Source organism: Sebastes umbrosus, chromosome 15, assembly GCF_015220745.1.
Source record: "Sebastes umbrosus isolate fSebUmb1 chromosome 15, fSebUmb1.pri, whole genome shotgun sequence".
NCBI lineage: Eukaryota > Metazoa > Chordata > Actinopteri > Perciformes > Sebastidae > Sebastes > Sebastes umbrosus.
The window spans coordinates 22,052,970-22,075,852 of record NC_051283.1 but is presented as its reverse complement, the minus strand read 5'-3'; the positions used below and the strand labels follow the sequence as shown (position 1 = coordinate 22,075,852).

At 39.6% G+C, this 22,883-nt stretch overlaps 3 protein-coding genes across 3 annotated transcripts; 1 reads left to right on the top strand and 2 right to left on the bottom strand.

The window, feature by feature from the left end:
* Nucleotides 1-1,901: 1,901 nt before the first annotated feature.
* Nucleotides 1,902-3,698, bottom strand: LOC119502644 (extracellular matrix protein 1-like). Its single transcript, XM_037793670.1, has 3 exons — nucleotides 3,539-3,698; nucleotides 3,195-3,451; nucleotides 1,902-2,336 (listed from the first exon to the last, which is right to left on the bottom strand). Exons 1-3 carry the CDS (start codon nucleotides 3,609-3,611, stop codon nucleotides 2,133-2,135), a joined length of 534 nt encoding a protein of 177 aa, XP_037649598.1. The 5' UTR covers nucleotides 3,612-3,698; the 3' UTR covers nucleotides 1,902-2,132.
* A 3,635-nt stretch (nucleotides 3,699-7,333) lies between these two features.
* On the top strand, nucleotides 7,334-16,138 carry LOC119502639 (IgGFc-binding protein-like). Its single transcript, XM_037793660.1, has 11 exons — nucleotides 7,334-7,386; nucleotides 8,013-9,263; nucleotides 10,133-10,473; nucleotides 10,580-11,168; nucleotides 11,261-11,865; nucleotides 11,948-12,463; nucleotides 12,632-13,199; nucleotides 13,513-13,712; nucleotides 14,547-14,921; nucleotides 15,411-15,682; nucleotides 15,951-16,138. The coding sequence occupies exons 1-11, from the start codon at nucleotides 7,344-7,346 to the stop codon at nucleotides 15,958-15,960; spliced, it is 4,770 nt and encodes a 1,589-aa protein (XP_037649588.1). The 5' UTR covers nucleotides 7,334-7,343; the 3' UTR covers nucleotides 15,961-16,138.
* Nucleotides 16,139-17,655: 1,517 nt separating this feature from the next.
* Nucleotides 17,656-20,404, bottom strand: LOC119502642 (IgGFc-binding protein-like). Its single transcript, XM_037793668.1, has 5 exons — nucleotides 19,854-20,404; nucleotides 19,535-19,734; nucleotides 18,637-19,011; nucleotides 18,246-18,553; nucleotides 17,656-17,902 (listed from the first exon to the last, which is right to left on the bottom strand). Exons 1-5 carry the CDS (start codon nucleotides 20,335-20,337, stop codon nucleotides 17,893-17,895), a joined length of 1,377 nt encoding a protein of 458 aa, XP_037649596.1. The 5' UTR covers nucleotides 20,338-20,404; the 3' UTR covers nucleotides 17,656-17,892.
* Between the last annotated feature and the right edge of the window lie 2,479 nt (nucleotides 20,405-22,883).

Genomic DNA, 22,883 nt, shown 5'->3' with positions numbered 1-22,883 from the left:
ATTAATAAAGGTTCATCTTATCTTATCTTTGAGTAATGTCTACCTGAACAGAGAATTACATTCCTACATACTTTCCTGATGTGTCATATCATTGTTATGCGGATGACACTCAGATCTATTTTTCAGCCAAAACCAATAACCTCAATCAACTGTCCTCCCTCCATGACTGCTTAGCAGCAACCAAACACTGGACGTCTCTCAACTTTCTCCACCTAAACCCTGATAAAACAGATTCTTTTAATAGGACCAGACAATTTTGCTACAGCAGTCCATCAGTTTATTGGCCCACTTCAATCCAATATCAGTCCTACAGCTAAGAATCTTGGTGTCATCTTTGACCAGAATATGACTTTTGACCATCATGTCACTAAACTTGTTCAGATCTGTTTTCTCCAGCTAAGAAACGTTGCAAAAATCAGATGCATCTTGTCCTCCACGGATCTTGAACTATTAATTCACACTTTCATTTTCTCCCGTCTAGACTATTGTAATTCCCTCTACACCTGCCTTAGTCAATCGCAGATCTAATTTTACTTTCTTTATTTGCTTTGGGTAGGTCAATCAGAAATAAACCAATGGTTATTAAAACCTTAAACTTTCAAATAGTAACTATAACTTTTGTGTTAAATAAGTGCAGCAAAGCAAAAAAGCATCATAGGCTATTGCCTCTAAAATATAAGTAAGTAGATGTATGAAGTGTAGAAGTACTCAGGTAAAGAACAACTACCTCAAATTGTACTTAAATAGAGTAAATATTCTTAGTTACATCTCACTATTGCAATACTCTTGATAATGTGCACATTTTAAACTCATTAAGTCTTTTTAGACAGTAAAATGGTTATTTTGATTGCCTGAAACAGAAAGTGTACCATTAGTACAAATGCAACATTTTTTTTTTTATATTTCTTTTTATTATTACAATCACAAATGTTACTCTTTCCCATATCGACTGGGTTTGTACTTATTTAGATTTTAAATGTTACTCTTTTATTTTGAAGCCAAACAGGAAATGTACTGGTCATTCTTTAGTTGTGAGTCTGGAGCAAATGACTAGTTTACCTACAATAACCATAAACACACCTACAATATATAATGTGTCAGTCAAACAGTGAATATAAAAAAAAAAAAAAGTTTATTTGTGACTTTTACCTCTCATTGGTATTCAGGCTGGGCAGCACACTCAAACATTTCTTATTGATCACTGATCTGTAAATGTCACACACCCAATTGTTACAAAACAATAGTGACCCTTAGTGGACACTTGTTTTTATTACACATGTGAAATTTCTATTACAAAACTTGAAGACCTGAACTTGTTTCAAAACCTTTTTCTTATTTGAAGCTGCCAACATGCTGTTTCTCCAAAGTTATATCAGTCCACTATCAGTAGCTTATTCAGTGACAAAAAAGCATGTGAGAACTTCCTTTATTTCAACAAAGATTACTACAGTAGGCTACATGTCAGAAACGGTGAAATCCACTCAGGACACAATATATTTGAGTTATAACAGTGAACATTTGCAGAGAAGTGCAATTATAAAACATGTTTTGCTGTTGTCGTGACAAAGCTTGGTTAAAATACAGAGCTGTTAAAATAATAACTGACTTCGGCTGTTATCATCCTTACTAAGCATAAACACAACCAGCATGCCCTGGCGTCCTCTGTGACAAAGATCTGCTGGACTCATATCATTATTAGCTCAGCATTATTGTGTACATCTTTTTTTTTTACTTAGTTTTTATTGCAGTTTCAGCAACTTATACAATCATCATCACATTCTTTCCTACTGTATTTTCATTTTACAGCTGTCTCTTTGTTTTTACACAAAATTTCACAACTTAAAACAAGAGGGGAGAGAGAAAACACAAAAACAAAACAAGACTTCATCTTAAACTATGATATCAATTGAATTCAGAGAAAAAGGGAGGATACATACTTAAACAATCCAAGAATTAAAATAAAATAAAGTAACTTGTAAATTTGTTTGATGCAGGTTTTAGCACATTAACCCAATCTCACTCCTCAAAGTTACACAACAATCACTATTTTATCCCTAGATACTTGTCTTTAACCAAACTATTGGGTTCATCTTTGTTTTATACTGTATATATATTTAGTTATTTTTCCACTTTTAGCAAGCATTTGCGTTGAAGGTGAATCCTGGCTCCTCTGGGACTGGGGGTGCTATGTAGTCTGGTGTTGGGTCATAGTTTGGGTTTGGTAGCTCGCTGTCGAAGCACACCCACCGGGCGTATCCTCTGTCTGCACAGCACACAAATGCGTTTGTCTTGGTGGCATACTCTTCCATACAGAACTGGGACAGGGCTTGTTTCCACTGTAAGAAAAAGATAATTAATGTCACAAAGTTGTATTTCATCTCCCTGTGAAAAGCTCATTTCATCCTCACAAATTCTCCTCCCTCTCTTTGTTCCCTCAGTTAAATCTATTCCTTTGTATATGAGTGCAGAAGAGAAGACTAAAAATGATACAGGAATTTCTTCAAAACGTTTATTGACATTTGTCTTTTAATCTACCTGATGCTGATTCTATAAGAACTGTGAGGCACTGAGGTCTTTTTCTCACCATTTATCAATCTTTATGAATATTCAGATGAAAAAAGGCCATACATTCAACCTATTTTTAAATCATGACTTAAATGAATCTTGTTTTTTATATTGTTAAATTTGATTATATTTATGCTAAAATGCTTTGTATATATCCTAAACACTTTTCTTGAATCTAATCTTACAACTAATCCCGTCTTCGTGAATCTCCTGAAATATTAGTAATTACAGGGGGTATTTTCTTGTTGTTTTTTTTGAAAAAGAAAATCACAAAAAAGTGTATACATTAGAGAAATTATACATCTAATATATTATTTTATGTTGAGATCCCTAAGAAAAACTAAATGCCAAAAGATAACAAAAAAAATAAAAATTTAAAACTACCAGTTTCTGTGTGTATTTGTGCTCAGTGTAGCAGGAAAGTCATGTACAAGATATATTTATACAGTACTAGCAGTTTTTGATAGAAAGTTGGACATTTTATGATACTATTATTATTGGAATATGCAGTATACTTCATTCTTTATCTAAAAACTGTATCTAGTCAACAGACAGGCTTCCTCACCTTAAATATTAACTTTATCATTCATAAATAACAGTGTCATATCATTTCACAGGCAGCGACTCACAGCTTGTTGGGCACAGCAGAGGATCTGGTTGCTCTCCTGTGCTACCTGTCCACTGCAGCACAAACCGTACCACGACTCCAGACGGTTGATGGCGGTTCCACGGCGGCGGAAGTGACTGAACCATGAGTTTGGGAAGAAGCTGGACAGATACCTGGGACGACCCTGACCATGGTAGCAGATAGCAGCGAGGTTCTGAGCGGTGGGACAGGCAGGTGGGAATGGCACGTCAGGCTCATTGAGAAAGTTTCTTTTGGTCTCTGTGAGAAAAGAACATAAAGCAACATTATGGATTGCATTTTGAGGAGTACATTAAGTAAATGCTCAAAGAATCTAGAGGAAATTACCTCCCACATCTGCACCATGAAGAGTCAGCAGTGCAATTATCCAAAATCCTGTGAGGCCTCCAATCGAAATCATAGCTGTATGGAAGCAGGAGCTTTAATATTGAAATTTCACTCTTAGAAGTTGCTCAAAGATATTGTGACTGGATCTGTAGCCAGCTTATATTGGGCGAGGGAGTGAGTCTGTGGGAGTGAAATGCTTGAAAGTGGGGGTGGAAGGAGTGAAGGGAAATGTTGTGTGTGTGTGTGTGGGGGGGGGGGGGGGGTAATATAATGTTGAGAGCTGTCACAGTAAAAGCAGATAGAGCTTTTTCCACAGCAGACATTTTGACTTGTCATCAGAGGAAAAGCACATCTTCCTGATGAATAGAGTCAGGTTTGGTGTTGACAATAAAGTCATTCAACTTGTCCTTCAGAGCAAACCTGATTCTATCTAAATGGTGAATACCAGACGAGTCATTAAGCCAGTGTCGCACTGAGAGGGGTTTCTGGTGTTTCCAACATCTACTTTGTTTGCAGTTTTAAGGCCATAGGCAATAAGTTGTCTTTTAAGCTACCTTAAAGGGACCGTTCGGGTGTTTTGAAGTGGGGTTGTTGTCCATAGCCGGTGTATTAACTACAGTAGATGAACAGAGAACCAGTTTGGAGAAACAGACGGAAGCAAAGCAATGTACTGCTGTGGACGGGGCCGACAGCAAAACATATTTTAGCCACCTAAAAGAAAGGCCCACCTAAATATATTGATATCAGTTTAAGTGTATGCTATATTTAGAATATTATCACTGTTTTATCTTGCTGTCAGACAGCCCTTGCCCTATACGCTCTCTTCAAAGCTAGCAGAATCCATTGACAAAAACAGTATAGATAAGTTTCACTTTAAGTTCCCCGTTGGTAAATATTCTAAATATAGCGTACACTTAAACGGATAATGTTTTTTTAGGTGAGCCTTTCTTTTAGGTGGCTAAAATGTGTTTTTGTGCCGTCCCCGTCCACAGCAGTACATTGCTTTGCTCCTGTGTCGGTACTCCTGTCTGCTTCTCCAAGATGTGGGCGTGCCGACCGTCATCCATAGTCAATGTATTACTTACAGTAGATAAGTAACTCATGCAACACAACTTCAAAATACCCAAACTATCCCTTTAATGTGTTCAGTGCCTCTGTTGTGCTAAGGATGATCAGCTTGGGATCAGTATACAATGTCAGACCACCACACCAAAAGATGCTGAAAATGCTTCGGACAGCAGGCCAGGCCATGTATCGAGGTGCCCTCGGCAGAATTACACTTATCACACTGTGAGGATATCTCAGGAAAAATGCTGTGAAGTTTACTTTTTGAGTAATAACAGCCTATACAGCACCTTAGATTGAATTAAACATGTATAGAGCATGTACAGTATGTAGATAATGTAGACTCCCCACCCAGTTCTCTTTCTCTTTTCCTGGAGCTGCTGAAAACTGGCAAAAGTGTTGTTTACATACATTCGTACTGAATGAACACCATTGAATTTCCATTGTAAAAAGGCTCCATCATAGATTGCTTGAGTGTAAAGCCTTCATCAGAGCATCATCGAGTTTGAGAAACACTGTGATAAACCACATCTTAGGATTGTGATGGATGAAGCGCACAAGATTGTTTCTAAAACTGTAGTCCTCCTGAACTGTGAGGTATCAAAATTACTTCCCTGAAGAGGACTATTGAAGAAAGTAAAATTCTCATGTGCAAGCAAAACTTTTCATACAGGATGTATTGAACACAAATTAATAAATATGGTGGATTTTTTTTTATTAACTAAAGAGGAGAAAAACAACCTTGAGCATTTGTTTGGCAAATCAGTGATGCTTTGCTGACTGGATAAAGTGGTAAAGAAACATGGCACAGACGGGCACATTTACCAAAACATGTTCGATGTTTTTCCCAAAAACTCCACAGACCTGACGGTAAACTCCCTCAACCCGTTTTCAGAAACTGTCCGAGTGTGCTTTCTGTTATCAAAGAATGGTTCACACTCATCAAGAAGCACTGAACATGTCATCTCGTGGCGTTATCTACAAACGTTGTTTTGACATGTGAGAGGAATGAAGGGTTCACTCGCTGGAAAATCAGTGAATCATTTTAATAGTTTTTCACTCCCTAAAATTCAAACAATTCTCACGCGACTATTCCTGCTGTCTGCATTGTGCTGTTGAAGAAGTGTTGATTGATTCAATCACTACCTTTTTGTTCTATCTAATATCAGAGGCATTTTTTTATCCTTGCTTAATATATAATATCAATTTATTTCGCCAACATGAATAAGTGTCCGTCAGTATTTGATCGGTCTGCTTTGTGTTTAAGGTGTTTGTTGGGGTGTGACTTCAGATATGTCCATTCACCACCCTTAACATGTGCACTGTTATCACCAATACTGCAAATTTGCAACTGTCAAACACTAACTAATTAGTTTCTCATCTGCTGTATACGTGTTGCTCTACTGTTACTTGAATTGTATGTTATTATTTGGTATCCAAGGTCCTTGGACAACAGAGACTTTTTTTTCCCCCAACATATTTTTTATATTTTACTAAATTTCTAAATTTTACACTTACCTGGTGTTTACTTTTATTATAAACTTATAATAAGTATATATGATGTAAGTTGACTTAATTGACAGATCGGTGAAACTGAGTTTCTCCACAAAGAATCACACAAAAGCACCACTTTAAATCTCGTGTTTATCAGAGATGTGCTGAAGTTTCTTGGAAATAAGTCATTCAGCATGAAAAGCATAAAAAATCATAAAGAAATCTTAGTCGACTAAGACCAAAACGACTAATTAGTCAACTAATCGACCAAGAGGGGGCATCCCTAGTGTTTGCCATCCATTCTCCCACCTCTTAGGCTTATAATACTAATAATAACTAGTCTAGGTTTTCACCCAACTAGTAATCGGTGCAAAGAGAACATTTTGCCATGTGACTAGTCGGGTGGTGACTCGGCGTGCGTGCAGGCAGCGTGACACCTTCGCCCTGATTGGCTTTCTCTGCATCACCAAAACAAATAAAAAGGACATCAGTTGAATTGCCATTCATCCAGATCCTTGGTGTTCTGTTTCAGGTAAGGTTGATTTACAAATGTTGGAGAAGGATTGATCTCCTTAAACAAATTTTAAAAAAAATTATCTTTGAATGGTAAATCTGTATGTAACAGTAATTTTAGTTATTTTATATTATATTATGTTATATTATATTAAATTAGAAGCTTAAAGGAAAACTTGTGTTTTATATTTATCACAATCCTAAAATGTTCTGATGAAAGCTTTATACCAGAAAATGATAAATGATTTGTTAGTCTGTTATAAATGTCTGAAGAGGTTATAACTCCAGCCACACTTGTTGTATAAAAGATCATTTGAGTTGCTGGAGTTTTGACCTCTTCAGGGTTTTTTCTTTCTCCATACACTTTGGAAGTGGGTGAAGTTGTGCCAGAAATCCTTGCTCTACCTCTTTTAAATCTAAATTCACCTAAATGATTTCAGACATGAGGTAGTGCTTTCACAGTTTTATTACCACTGGACTTCTGCCTGCTTTTCCTGAATATGTTCTGGGAGATAGAAACGGTAGCAAATGGTAGAAAAGATAGCTGGGATTTTTCCTGAACGATCGCAAGATTTTTAGTTGATACAGACAGCCATAAGTTTGTATATTTTTCCAAATATAGATATACAATTGTAATTAAGTTGGTCTGTTGCGACTATAAATGTGTCCTGTAGTCTTCATACTATTGGGTGGTTAATTTTGGCAATGTGATTGTCTTGTTTTAGGTTTAACAATGAAAGGGCTGGTCTGCTGTCTGACAGGTTTACTGCTGGCAGGTAAGTCAACTAAAGAAGGCAACTTACTGCTGCTATCCATGCCTAAAACTTTTGACAATAAAGAACATACAGTAATCGCTTCACTTAATATTTGAGTTTGGAAACTGTCAGAACAACATTTTATTGCATTTAATAGTGGTGGAAAGTAACTAAATACATTTACTAAATTGAGTATTTCCATTTTCTTTTACTTTATACTATACATGTCAGAGGCAAATATTGTACTCAACTATATTTATTTGATAACTTTAGTCAATAGTTACTTTGCAAATTCAGATAACTAATACAAAATATAATCAAATTATGAAGTTTATAAAGTCATTAAAATTAGTATTAACGTGATGTACACATTAATGCATCAATAATTATAATCCAAAGACATAATATGAATTATTCTTAAATGGACTATTCTGCATAATGATCAGATATATTTTAAGTATATTTCTATGCTAATACTTTTATACTTTTTCTTAAGTAAAATTCTGCATGATTTTTACTTGTAACAGTGTATTGTTATACTATAGTATTGCTACTTTTCTAAAAGATCCGAGTACTTCCTCACTGTTATACTTTTTTTTATTTTTCATACCCTATTCTCTTCATCCTTGTGATTTTTTTTTTTCCAGGACTCTGCTCTGCTTCGCCAGCAGGAAGAGAGTTTGCCACGTCTTTCATGCAAAACCTCGGGAGAGACGATAGGGATGCTCGTTTCTTGGTTGAGGTTGTAGCTCTGCCCTCTTCACGAGGCAGCACTAAGGTCAAGGTATCGGCTATGGGTGAGGTCTATGAGAAGGAAATCAATCCTGGTAACAGTGTGTCCTTCAAGCTGCCCGACAGTGTAGAGATAACGGGCAGTAAAAAGTCCCATCAGACTGTGCTCATCGAGGCTAGCCAAGATGTCACCGTGATGTCTCTCAACTATAAGCAATACACTGCAGACACCTCTGTGATTTACCCAGTGAAGGACTGGGGAACCGAGTACTTCATATTCACTCCTTCCAGCACTCACAGAGACACCTTTAAAGAATTTTCTATCACCAACTACAAGGAGCCCAACTCGGTTGAGATTTTCCTGAAGGGCTCTGTCACATTCCAAGGCAAATATTACAGGAGAGGAAGCAAGATGACCCTAAAGCTAGAGGCGTTTGAGACTGTTCAGATTCAGAGTCAGGATAACCTGAGAGGTACTAATGTAGTCTCACGCCTTCCTGTTGCCGTCTCCTCGGGACACAGCTGTGCTCAGATATACACCACCTGCAACCACGTCTATGAACAACTTCTTCCTGTAAACAGCTGGGGCAAAGAATTCATCATTGCACCCCTGCCTTATCATGACTTATTTTACTCTTCACATGACAGTGTTTTCGTCCAAGCATCTCAGCCCACCATCATAACCGTGAATGTTAATGGAAAGGTTCAGAGTCGCCGTATGTTCGCAGGACAAACTCTAGAGTTCTACTCTCAGTGGCCACACGCTATCTACCTGACATCTGATAAGGGTATCCAGGTCCTATTTGAATTCAATGGGGGCCTTGATGGTGTACTAGACCATTTTGATCCCTTCCTCATGACTATACTGCCCACAAGTCATTTCAGCACTTCCTACTCCCTTGAGGGACAGGGTGATTTCTACAACTATATCATAGTTGTGGCTCGTAACAAACACCTAGACAGCATCAAAATTGAGCCCAAGCCCCAGTACGCTAACTTCAACTGGCAAAAAGTAGATGGGACTGATTTCTCCTGGACTGAGATGCACTACAGCAATGGGGCAAACTTCTATCAGATATCTCACCACGACTCTCCATTTGGAGTCTACAGTTTCGGTGTTGCTTATGCCAACGGCTATGGATCCCCTGCAGCTGCTGACCCAGCAGGTAGGTTAAAGAATGAGTCACAACGTAATGTAATACAGTGTATAGAATAGAATAGCACAGCATAGTATAGCATAGCATATTACATTACATTAAAGGACAGCATAAAATAACATTGAGCATAACATAACAAATATGGTACAATGTAGCATAGCATAGCATTTCATAGTCTAATATATCATAATACAGTACAGCATGCCATAGCATAGCATAGCAGTAGCATGGCTTAGTATATGGTTTAGCATAGCTATGTATATATATATATATATATATATATATATATATATGTATATTTATATGTATATGTATATATGTATATATATATGTATATGTATGTATATGTATATATATATGTGTATATATATATGTACATATATGTATATCTATATATATATGTATATATATGTATATGTATGTATATATGTATATATATGTATATGTATATATATATATATGTATGTATATATATATATATATGAATATATATATATGTTATTTCTTTGTAACAGACTGTTGCTATGTATAACAGACCGTTGCTATGGGCGCAGTTCAGATGTCAGACTCTGGCGGACCATTTTTGTGTCAAATTATTGATTTCTTAAGTAAGTAGCCGTGTAATAAGCAGAATAATGTACAGCTAGTGGGTCATTGTTGTGAAATAAACCCTATATCGCCCTGTTGGGTTTATTTTACAACAATGAGCTGCTAGCTGTACATAGTCCCTTACATAGTATAGTATAGCCTGGTATAGTATAACATATTATACGTATAGTATAAAACAGCCTAGTATAGCACAAAATAGAATAGTAGGCTACAATAAAATATACATATAAATGGTTCATTTGTCCTCTCTTCTTCTTACATTGTGTCAGATGACTGCAGCACCACCAAATGTTCAGAAGGTGAAGTGTGCCAGATGAAAGAAAACTCCCCAACATGTGTCAAAAAACCACCAGCCATCAAAGCAGGTACCTGCTGGGCCATGGGAGATCCTCACTACCGCACATTTGACGGTAACTACTACAACTTCATGGGCAGCTGCACCTACACGATGGTCAAGAACTGCCATGTCGATGAAGTCCACCCAGCTTTTGAGGTTGATGCTCAGAATGACAAACAAGCTGGTTCAGAGGTCACATTTGTCGGCAAGGTGATCATTAAGGTGCATGGGTTCACTGTGACCATTGTGCGATCAGAGTTTGGCCTTGTCAGGGTGAGTACGGTCTTTTAACAAACTGGACTACTCATGTTACTCAAGAAGTCTGTGTAGAAATGCTATTTATTCACTTAATTCAAAAATCTCTGTGAATATGTTTTAGATGGACCACACATTGTGGAATCTCCCCATCAACCTGGGCAATGGCAAGGTGAAGCTATCCCAGAGCGGCCTGTCTGTCATTGTGGAGACCGATTTTGGCCTGACCGTGCAGTATGACTGGAAGGAGTATCTTGTCATCACAGTGCCGGGTAGTTTCTCTGGCAAGGTGTGTGGCCTGTGTGGCAACTTCAACAGCAAAAAGGAAGATGACTTGATGACTCCTACTGGCTCACAGACCAGCAGTGTGGTGGCCCTGGGCAAGAGCTGGAGGGTTCCTAATGTGACGGATGATGCTCAGTGTCGAGACGAATGCTCGGGCCAGTGTGAGACCTGTGATGTGAAAGCTGTCGGCTTTTTTCACAGCTGGCGCGCCAGGGCGTTCTGCAGTGTGCTCACTGGCATTATGGATGGTCCGCTCAGAGACTGTAATGCTGTCATTGACCCCAAAGTCTTTCATGAGATCTGTTTGTTTGATATATGCATGGGCGAGGGGCTGAAGGACTTCCTGTGTGACTCCATGCAAGTGTACGCCGACGCCTGTCAGAGGGCCGGCATCAAAATTTATGACTGGAGGCGCCTCGCCGGTTGCTGTGAGTAACTAAAGAGTTTAAAAAATCCCTTACTTTTTTGAGTTTCACCCTCATTCTGTGATGGTAACATATTGTGGTTTTGTCTGAAACAGCTCGACCCTCATGCCCAAAGAACAGCCATTATGAGTTCTGTGGGAATGCCTGTCCTGCCACCTGTGAAAACCCAGATGCTGCCACAAAGTGCAAAAAAAGCTGCGTAGAGACCTGTGTCTGTGACGAGGGCTTCCTGCTTAGCGGCACCGAGTGTGTCCATAAGGCCCAGTGTGGCTGCTTGTACAAAGATAAGAGCCTCTACATAGGCGCTGGAGACTCCATCTTTACTGATGACTGTGCCGAGAGGTGCACATGCAACGGAACTACCAAGGAAGTTTATTGCGAGAAACCAGGTTGTCGCCAAGGGTATGAGTGCAAGGTGGTTGATGACCTTATCGGATGTCACCCGATAGCCTACGCTGAGTGCAGCATGAGTGCTGGCCCTCACTTTGAGACCTTTGATGGGCATAATTACAACTTACAGGGCACCTGTGTGTATCAGCTGGCTGAGGTCTGCTCAAAAGATCCTTCCCTGCAACAGTTTATCGTTTCAGTTAAATATGATGCCCGTGGCAAGGGAAGTGATTCTGGTGCAAAGCAGGTGGAGGTCAAAGTTTATGGAACTTCAATTGTTGCTGCAAGAAAGCACAAAGACTCAGTCCTGGTGAGATACACTGCAGCAAATTTATCACAGTATTATTGATATTTTTCAGTCCAGTCTTGAATTAATCAATCTTTTTTTGCAGATAAATGGAGAACTTACCAACTTACCTTTCAAACTCAAACGCAATTTCACAGTCTACCAGAAAAATGATTTTGTTGAGATCAAGACCGAATTTGGCCTGCAAGTCACCTATTACTGGAATGCAACAGTACATGTCAAAGTACCCGACACATATGTTGATGCCATGTGTGGTCTGTGTGGCAATTACAATCACAACCCCAAAGATGACCTGCAGTTGAAGAACGGCACGGATTTCCGATCATGTGGACCAGCGGGAAATGGAACGTGCACAATCTCAGGTGATCCACATTACAAAGCCTTTAACAACCATACCTATGACTTCCAAGGCACCTGCACCTATACCGCAGCTAAATCGTGCCATCTGGAGCGTTCATGGCTCGATGCCTTCTCTGTGGTCGTGGAGAATGAGAAGTGGACACAGACAGAGCAGCCACATTTGTCCGTAGCCAAGCTTGTTGCTGTGGAGGTGTATGGCACAACACTGGTCCTCCGAAACAATCAACTTAAAACGATCATGGTCAGTAATGTTGTTTATAGACTGTTGATACATTTTCCTCTATTCATTAACCCTGACTTTCAATCGATAATAGAAAGTAACTTTATTGTTAAAATAGCACAATTTACTATACAAAGACTATAAAAGATAAAGCTTAACACAGCTGATCTTTTTCTTTGTGTTCTCCAGGTGAATGGCACCTTGACAGGCATTCCTCTTAACCTCAATGAGGGACAAGTGGAAGTCTTCCAAGAGGGTTTTCACTATAATATCATAACTGACTTTGGCCTGAAGGTGACTTATGATATGATCTACAAAGTCACTGTCACTGTTCCTGAAGACTACAAGGACAAAACCTGTGGTCTGTGTGGCAGTTTTAACGACATCGTGACAGATAAGTTCGAGCTACCTGATGGAAATATCACCAAGGACATCCAGACCTTTGGAGCAGCCTGGAAAACGGGAATGCCGGGGGTGGTCTGTGAAGATGGCTGCAGTGGCGACCAGTGCCCCAAATGTAACAGCACACTAAAGAAAATCTTTGAGGAAGATTGTAAAAGTATCACTAAATCTACTGGTAGCTTTGCTGCCTGCCACAGCAGCCTAAATCCTGAGCCTTACTACAGAGATTGTGTCTATGACGTCTGCATGTCTCAGGGAGACCGCAGCGTTCTCTGCAACAGCATCTCAGCGTACATTGCTGACTGTCAGACCATTGGAGTAAAGATCGACAACTGGAGGACGCCTGATTTCTGCCGTAAGTACTGTTGTCTGTTTTATGAATGATGGTTCCGTTAAAAGAAAAAAAAATCTTTAAAGACAGGGAAGAAGAAGACTGCTAGCTAGTGAACATGGATGTAAATAATGCACGATTTAAAGCAATAAAAATCGTCGTGGTTTTGGTGAGAAACACTAAATGTAAACATAACTTTTATTTGTTTACAAGAAACTAATTTAAGAACCTGTCTATTTGTCCGTAACTATGCCACTTTTTTTGCCATTGTCTAGCTTTAAAATTTAGTGTAATGCTTTTGTTGCATCAGTTCATCTAAATGTGCTTTCTTTTGTAGCTATTAAGTGTCCTGAAAACAGTCACTACCAGATCTGCTCTGAAACCTGTGGCTCTCCATGTCCTGGTCTCACCAACACCATCAGCTGCCCCGCCACTTGTGCTGAGGGCTGCGCCTGTAATGAAGGCTACTACTTCAGCGGGACTGACTGTGTTGCCCAGAAGAATTGCAGTTGTTTCCACAAAGGACTTTCCTATAAGGTGAGGTAGCCCTCAGTCCTCTGTCAAGTTTCCGAAGCATACTGTATGTTTTAAGATTGAATACCTGCTCTTCAGGCAGCCATTGGTCTGCATTCATTTCTGAAACTTTAATTTTCAGATAGGCAAACAATCACATTTAGTCCTCTTTATTATTTTCTATCGAAGTTACATTCTATGTTAATGTATTTAGAGAGACTTTAGCCAATCACGTGTCATTTCAGAGAGAAAGCGTTTATTGGCTGCAACTGCAGATGCGCGGGCACGTCCTTTCAGATAGAGAAAGTCTGATTCAACGGCGGAACATCCAGCAGGAAAAGTTTCTATTACTGTTACTGTATGACGGATGATGATTGAAATGAATGACTAGTACTCGTACTGGTTACTGCATGAAGCGTGTGCACATGCCCCTGCTCCTCTGGTGGGAGGGGCTTAGGAGAGAGGAGAGCTGCAGAATGAGGGCTGTATCTCCAAATTCTGGTGTTTTTTATTTTATATTTTTTCCGGAAAACTGCCTACCCTGGGCTACCACTTGAATTACAATACGCTGGAAGTTTATTATGGATTTTTTGCCCATTAATGCCAAAAATAGATTTCTGCTTAAAAATTTGGTATGCTGCACATGTATATTAGTTTATATTAGTTCAATTTGCAGGTAATAGACCCAACGCACGCATACCTGCCATATACGGTGCAATGTATCTAATAAGAAGAAGAATATACTTTTTGTAAAGTTGTCTGACCAGCATTGAAATTTAGGAAATTTACAATATTATGTTGTATTATTTATTTATGCTCAGACTAATAAACTGTTAATTGCTTGACTCTCTGCTCTAGATTGGCGAGTCTGTGCTATCTGACAACTGCCAGCAGCGCTGCAACTGTACAGCATCTCGTGGAGTTGAGTGTGAGCACTTTTCATGCAATGTTGCAGAGAAGTGCCAGGTCAACAAGGGTATACTTGGCTGCCATCCCAAACAGTGTCAGATGGGGAATGAAGGCTCCATTACTCTTTTCGATGGCACGACCGGCACTATCTCTGTCATGGGGGCTTATGAGATCCTCACACACCATGACGAATCAGCTCCTGACTGGTTCAGGGTTGTGGCCAAGCTCCAAGAGTGCACTGCGACCGGTGCGAAGAGCGTTGTCGCTGTTTACGTCTACTTTAATGACCTGAGTGTCACTGTTACTGACACACAGGAGACCTGGGTGGGTATTTTTAAAGGAGTAGTTCAACATTTTGGGAAATACGCTTATTCACTTTCCAGGCACGGTCACACATGTCTCCCGTTCACTTCCATTCTATGTGAGCGAAGGGGCGAATGAAGGATTTGCTTCTGGTGGCAAAGCAAATTTGCATCTTCGCATCATGTGGCGTTTAGCTTTGATGAACTTTGACTGGCAAAGTCGCAGCTTCAACCAATAGCAAAGAAGTGTGTGTGGTTGACCCCACTTGGCACTGCCCACATTCAGGTCGAATATCGTGTATCGAGTATCACAAGTATTCTGCATATGAATGTAGAATCAGTTTATAGAGAGACAGGGTTGATCTTCTCATCTACCTCTGCAAGAAAGCAAATGATCGTATTTCCCAAATTGTCAAATACATATATTACATGACCTACACCAGATGTCCTTGGTATCTAAACATAACCTCACATTAAATAGAAAAAAATCTTAATCTCATTCTGTTTTCAGGTCAATGGTAAAAAGGTGACCCTCCCCAGCCTGCCTGGAAATAATATCTTTGTGAGAGGCAGTGAGGAAACCGTAATTATCGATTATACGTCACACTTCCAGCTGTCTTTCAGCAACACCCGGGGGCTCATTGTAACTGTAAGTGACAGCATGGTAGACAAGTTGGGCGGAGCATGTGACACATTCTTGCCCCTCAGAGACACCATGGACTTCAGGCAGGAAAGTATGCAGGAGTACATGGCCACATTTTCTGCACAGGACTTCCCTTCCTGGTGAGTAGGATACAGGCTGGTTTTGATATCAGAAATAAAGTTGAATTGATGTTTACACAGTGGATTCAATGTCTGAACAACTTTTGTAAATAGTATTTCTCTGAGAATATCAACATATTTGGGTTATCATGGTGCAGTGAACACCCAACATTAGGCAATCCATGTAGAAAAGAAACAATAAGAAACTGTTTCTGAATACATTTACAATATGATGTCTGGTGGATCCACATGAATACATGTGAAACATTAATTTGTTGTCTTTTTGCAGTGAGTTATGAAAGAAAAATCATCTTTTCAACACCCAGAGATCAACGCAGCAGTATCATCATCTGCAGAAAATTCAACAATAAATCAGTACTGAAAGTTTTATTTGAAATATGGTATTAGTGTTAATTCAAGCTTTAATGAAATGGGTTGGTAAAATAATTGCATAATAAACTTCTTGTTCAACTTCAATTTTGCCTCTTTGTTTATTTCTAGATGGTTCTAAGCACGAGTTTCAGAAAACAATTGAATGAATCAAACAACAAAAATGTCTTCGGGTTGCTGAAATGACAAGCCGATATAGAAAGTTGCATTAATTAGTAGGGTAACTAGAAGGATGAATTCTTAGAAACCCAATGTTTTTAATATTTCATGACAAATTAAATCTTGTCCAGATTCAATTATTCCAGTTCTTTTTGCTTTATTTATTTTTCAAAGTAAAGATACAACTGTTTTAAACAATTCTGGATATTTGGCATAGAGTTAACAGTGCTAAATACTGTATAAAATACACTGGATCAAGTGGGATTTGACCATCCCTTTTATGTTCTGCCTGAATTCCTGTTGTACTGGGCAATCCCATAAACATAGGAATGATCCCTTATCATTACGCACAGAGCTGTTGAGAACAAAAAATCAAATGTTGACATTGGGGCCCTAAAAAAGTAATTTTCAACTTCAAATCAATTTCTATTGAATGACTACGTTAACTTTGTGGTAACCACCACATACATCTTCACAATTATCTCAAATATATACTGACACATCTGGTTCATCATGTGATATATTGTATATTATTTAGTGACCAAAAAACAGATTACGTCAAAGTGTGTTGGAGAATCTGGTGTAATTTGTTGCCTCCGTGTTTAAATTTAAAGTTCAACTTAAATTATATTTGTTTTCCTGCTATAGCATACATATCTGCTCTGTTAATCACACGTCCTGTTATTCTTTAGGAGAAAAAAATCAGACCATTTTTGCATTAATTTGTTTTCAAACCGCCACTTGAATCACTTCATCATATCATAGGCAGACAGTCACACTGACGTAACATATCTTTGTGTCAAGTTTCGCTGATGTTAACTCTACTTTTTGTAGAAAAAAGACTGAATCACTCATTCATCTCATTTTCAACCGCAGATTTTAGTTGTGAACATCATGAACATAATTTTAAGCTTTACTTTAAAGATATCATAATACATTTTGAATGTAAAAACCTCAAGATTGTTTTGATTGTAAATGTGATGATTTCAATGGGGAAATCTTGTTTTTCTAAAAAAAACAATATTTTCTCTTTTCCTTAGTGATTTTACATATTTTATATACAAAATTAGTATATGCACAATTATATATTATAACTACATTTAAAATCACTTCTGTCCATTTAGATGCTGGTGTGGTCCTTATTTTCCAGTACCACACTGCTTACAAAACACTGTCTTCCCATGACTTGTAAGCTAAAGCACAAGTTTGCTTACTTTGTCTCTCCTTGCCCTCCTCAAACACAGACACGCCCCCAGCTGTTGACATTTTTGAAGACTTTTGATGACAAAAAGGGATAACTAAATGTTATTTCAGATGCATTTTAAGTGAAAATGTGGGTGATACAGCAGCTTGATGAAATGGTTGGATAGACAGATTGGTATCAGATTATCATAGTTACACATACAAGACAGACATCACACAACCTTGAGTGGTTGATATGTTTATATTTATTCCAAAGCAAAATATCAAAGTTAGAAGCTGTTTTATTACAGGTGTTTGACAAGACAAGCATATATTTCAGAATTTTGACAATTAAAACGTAGCAAGTAATGAGATTTACATGCATATGGGATTCTCTACATTAATAAAAGTAATTTCATGAATCAATGATGCTGTCAGTCGTGTGAGCGCTGAAGGATGTCAATCAATGCAGTTGATAAAAAAGCTGGCAGGACTGAAATTTACTGACCACTGAAAAAGAAACACAAAAATTATTTGTCAAATTGTGAAGTTGATGAAGGCACAAGTAAATAAATAAATAATTATATCATCTGCATATGATATAGTCCAGGAAGAAGAAATAATGATAATGACAACAATATTAATCATCTGATTTGCTGCAAATTTCCAAAAGCGACATATATGTGTAGTTTGATGTTTGATTTGTACAATTTTTTTTGTAGAAAGTAGAAAAATACAACAATTCCTGTGGAAATTGGTGCACTCTATGTGTTTGTAGTGTCGAGGTCTTTGATGCAAATTGGAGCAATTTCTACTCTTTATGTGCTACAAACAGGTCATGTATCTAACTTACCATTGGGGGAAATCAGGAGCCGTCCACTGCCCAATGTTCAGTGACGCAAAGTCAGTGCTCGGCCCGTGAAGATCGACCAGCAGTGTCTCTCTCAGATCTTGTAGTGTTGTGTAAGTGGGACGGATCGTCCCACACGCCCCACATACCACGTCAGCTACTTTGTCACTGACACTAATGGCGAGTTCATTGGTTGAACTAAAGGACACCTGAAGGCTGGAAGGGCTGTTAATTCTCACTGCATTGTCAGAAACCGCCACCTTTACGTTGTTCTGGGAGAAAGTGGTTTGAGTCATCGCTCTTCCGTTTATCTGTGAACACAGATTTAACACTTTATAGTAACACATTCATTTTTAATGTAACATTAATGTCATATCTTTAGTCAGACACTTACCCAGATGTCATGTTTGTGGTCGACTGTGATCATCACTTCATTGAAGAACACATACACGGCTACAATTGTGTTGACACCAGGGGTGCACATCTCCAACTTCACCACCACCCTGAACCAGATTGATGTCGGAGAGACGTCGCAGCTCTGGATAATCTCATAGGTTCCTGGCGTTGTTACGGTACCACCTTCACCATTAAATTCAGTGAGGGTCCCATTGGCGTTCAAAAAGCAGTGCTGAATGTAGCACCCCAACTTGCCGTTTTTGACCAGGCAGCTCTTGTTGGGGTCACATGTAATGTTTTTGGACAGAACTACTCCAGAGGCCTGGCAGGTGTGAATCCTGTGACAGTCATCAGTTATAATGGACTCTCCAACCTGCAACAAAACACATGGTTAGGTTAATATTAAAAGGGGCAATACTATATTTTATGTTATTTTTACTGGTTTATAGAGTGTAATGTAGTTGTTGGAACGTGTTAGTGTATATATTATCATTTCAAATCAAATGGTTTCAGGTGAACTCTTGAAAAAAATGCCCGTCCAACATTTTCTAATTACGGGGATGGGCGGAGAAAATAGAGAACTTTGAGGAGCTGCTGGTGGCAGAAGTGAAGAAGTGCATCGGTCTCACAGGTATGTTGTACTCCTCCTCGTCTTGCCTCCGTTTATTTAGTGGCATTACGGACCATCTCACCCTCTTTCATTTGCGTCGCAGCAGGGTGATTTGCCGAAAAGAGAAAGCGCACGGAGTATAAGGGATTCAAACATTTCCTCGTCACGATTACGTGTCAGCTCATGGTCTAGCCGGAATGCTTTGTCAATAGACTGAATAACGTCCGGGTTCACTTTATCAGATCGAGCCTGCCTTTAATACATTAATAACTTATTATATTATCACCATGTAAGTTTCGCCATTGAAATAGCAGCTGCACTGGTCAGAGGGCACACAGCCGGTTCCATTGTAGTAGTAGCCTTTATCACAGGCACAGCCCTCAACACAAGTCGTGGTGCATGTGCGGGTGTCACGGAGACCAGGACATGCAGAGGTACAAGGCAGTGCACAGGTTTCATAATGGCTGCCAGCCCTGCATGTAAAAGCTGTAATCAAATAGTACGATTTAGGAGTTGTTTTTTTATAGTGGATATGTTGAACAGATGTGGAGTTATAGATGAATATCACAGAGTACAATGAATAGTAAAAAAAAGTGCAGACTCACGGCAGAAAGAAGCACTTCTCCAGTTCTCAATCTTTGCACCAAGGTTTTGGCAGTCCAACATATATGCAGTGATACTGTGACACAGCATGCTTTCATCATCTTTGGCCATGCAAACATCATAGACACAATTTCTGAAGTAGGCTGCGGGATCAATTACATCATGGCAGGCAGCAAATGGACCTTTGGGATTGTTGATAAGTGCGCATTTTGCCTCTATCGCAGCTTTTTTAGAACCATCACATTTGGGGCACTGGTCGCCACGGCAGCCATCTTCACAGACCGCTCCAGGCACGGGCACTTTCCACGATGCTCCAAAGGCCTGAAAGTCCTTGGTCACGTTTCCATCCGGCAGCTGGAACTCATCTGCTTTGTCATTGTTAAAATTGCCACACAGACCACAGGTTCTGCCAATGTAGTTTCCAGGGACAGTGACAGTGACGTGGTAGACCAGATCATACGTGACCCTCAGGCCAAAGTCTGTCATAATGACGTAATTTAGCCCCTCATGATAAACCTGCACGGCACCGTTGTGGAGGTTTAGTGGAAGGAAATGTGTGACTCCATTTACCTGCAAAGAATAATGCTTTGATTATCCATTATTTCTTCTCATTTGACATATATTTGCTGTAATTTAGTTATATTTAATGATTATGAACATTTGTCCCTGTAAGACCCACAATAGACCAATTTTTGTCTTTTTAGCAGGGTACAGGGGGTCTTTAAGGGCAGATAGCAGGTCAACAGTAGATGTCCACATAGAAGTGGTGTACATCATCTGAAATCTGGGAACCTGAAGATTAATTTGAGATGCAGCTCAGCACTATGTGTCACGTTGTTCTAGTCATAAATCAGAAATAGACATGAATTTTTTAATTCATTAATTCATTTAAATAAATTGTGAAAGTGCATAAGGGCTGAGGACATTATGATAGAAGTATATGATGGCCATTCCCATGCTCACTAATATCATATAAGTTGTTCCAGCAATTTTTGGGTTGATATCATTTGTTACACAGATTTGATGCTAAATTTAACCATTTTTTACCACTCGAGAATTGATAAAAAATGATCAATAATCCCTCTAAAATACCATATTAAGACACTATGACCTTGAGGAACACCATAGAAAAAGCCATGCTGTGATTTTGTATCAAAAACTTTCGGTGATTGGATGGCGAGCACTTCCGTACTGGAAACTGCTCAGAAACCCCCTTATTGTTAATCTACCTAATAAAGCCATCTATCCTCTGAATGCTCTAGGTCTATAGTTTGTGGTTGTAAAATTTCATGAGGCTGTGATTATCCTAGAGGTCACCAAAGGTCATTTTATACAGTGAGGTCAAGTTTAAAATAATGGTCTCACTACAATGAAATGGTTCCTATGGGCACTAACATCATCACACATGAATATCTGGAGGTCAGAGGTCAAGGGACCCCTTTGAAAATGGCCATGCCAGTTTCCCTCACCAAAATTTAGCCTAACTTTGGAGTGTTATATATCCTCCTTACTGACAAGCTAGCATGACATGGTTGTTACCAATGGATTCCTGAGGTTTTGTCGTTTTCTGGCTACTTGGGGTCAGCGGAAACAAGTTGTGAACAGATTCAGGTGATAATTCTCTGTAGGTCCATCACTACAAGCGGCCCCCTTCACATTGTAAAATTGTTTTCACATTGCCATTTGATAAATTTGTTAGTGTAAAATATCGTTTTAAACAATGACAATATTAATGACGTACCCAAACAATAAATTGGTTGCTGCGAAGGATCAAGACGGTTCCGTAAACTTCTACCGCTACGAGTTTGGTCACTGACACCTTAGTATTGTCAGACAAACCATACCACTTGTCATTCTCCACCGACACAGAGAAGTTGGTGAGCCGCGTGCCGCTCAGGTGGCAGCTTTCAGCTGCGACGTAGGTGCAGGTGCCTTGGAAGTCATAGGTGGCGTTGTCAAAGGTGTTGTAATGTGGATCTCCAGAGATGGAGCACACTCCTTTTCTCAAAGGCTGACACGATCGCACGGAATTCTTCATCTCACACTTCTCATTGGGACCACAAGAGGACTGCTTACACTGCACCTAATATGAAAGACATACCTGCTTGATCATTCTTGAAAATGGTGTGTGTTAAAATGCATTCCCAAATAACCACAGATAACTCCTTCATACTCTCCGTTCACGTCATTCTTACTGTGCCGTTACAGGTGCATTCCTTCTGACAAAGGGCATCAGGGTAGAAGACCTGTCCGTGCTGGTGGTATTTGCCCTCATATGTGCAGCCACACTGGTCGGCAGGCACACATTTACCTCCACTCAGCAGGTATCCCTCATCACAGACACATCCTTCCATGCACTGAGCTCCGCAGTTGGAGTCTTTCTGACATGACCTGAGACAGCCGCTGCTGCAGAGCTCATAATGACTACTTGATGGACACTGGGCATCTAGGAAGAAGGCATGGTCAGAATTATTTTAGCAGTATAATGGTTTTACAAGAATTTGACTGTCTTGATAAATAGTAGATCTCCTTACCACAGAACTGAGCTGACCTCCAGGTGTACACTGTGGCACCTTTCAGCTGGCAGGCGGCCGTGTAGGCGGTCAAAGTCTTGCACTGCATGTTCCTGCCGCCCTCGTAAAGACAGACATCATACACGCAGTCATTGAGGAAACCCACGGGGTCGACCTTGGCGTGGCAGTCACGGAACGGGCCTGCAGGGTCGCTGATGAGGCCACAGTAGCCTTTGGTGTTGTAGGTTTCTCTCTGGGTGGCGTTACAGCCGGGGCAGGGGCCACTGCAGCCGTCTACGCAGCCGGGGATCGTGGCGACTTTCCAGCTTTGACCGAGCCCCTCAGAAGTGGCGGCTTGTTTCCCGTCTCTCATCTGCATGTCATCTTTGGGATTGAGGTTATAATTGCCACAAAGACCTTGCATTGCGCCCATGTACGTACTGGGAACGGTGACGAATGCTACACTGTTCCAGTCGTAGTACACCTTCACTCCGGAGTCTGTCTCGATAACAGCAAACC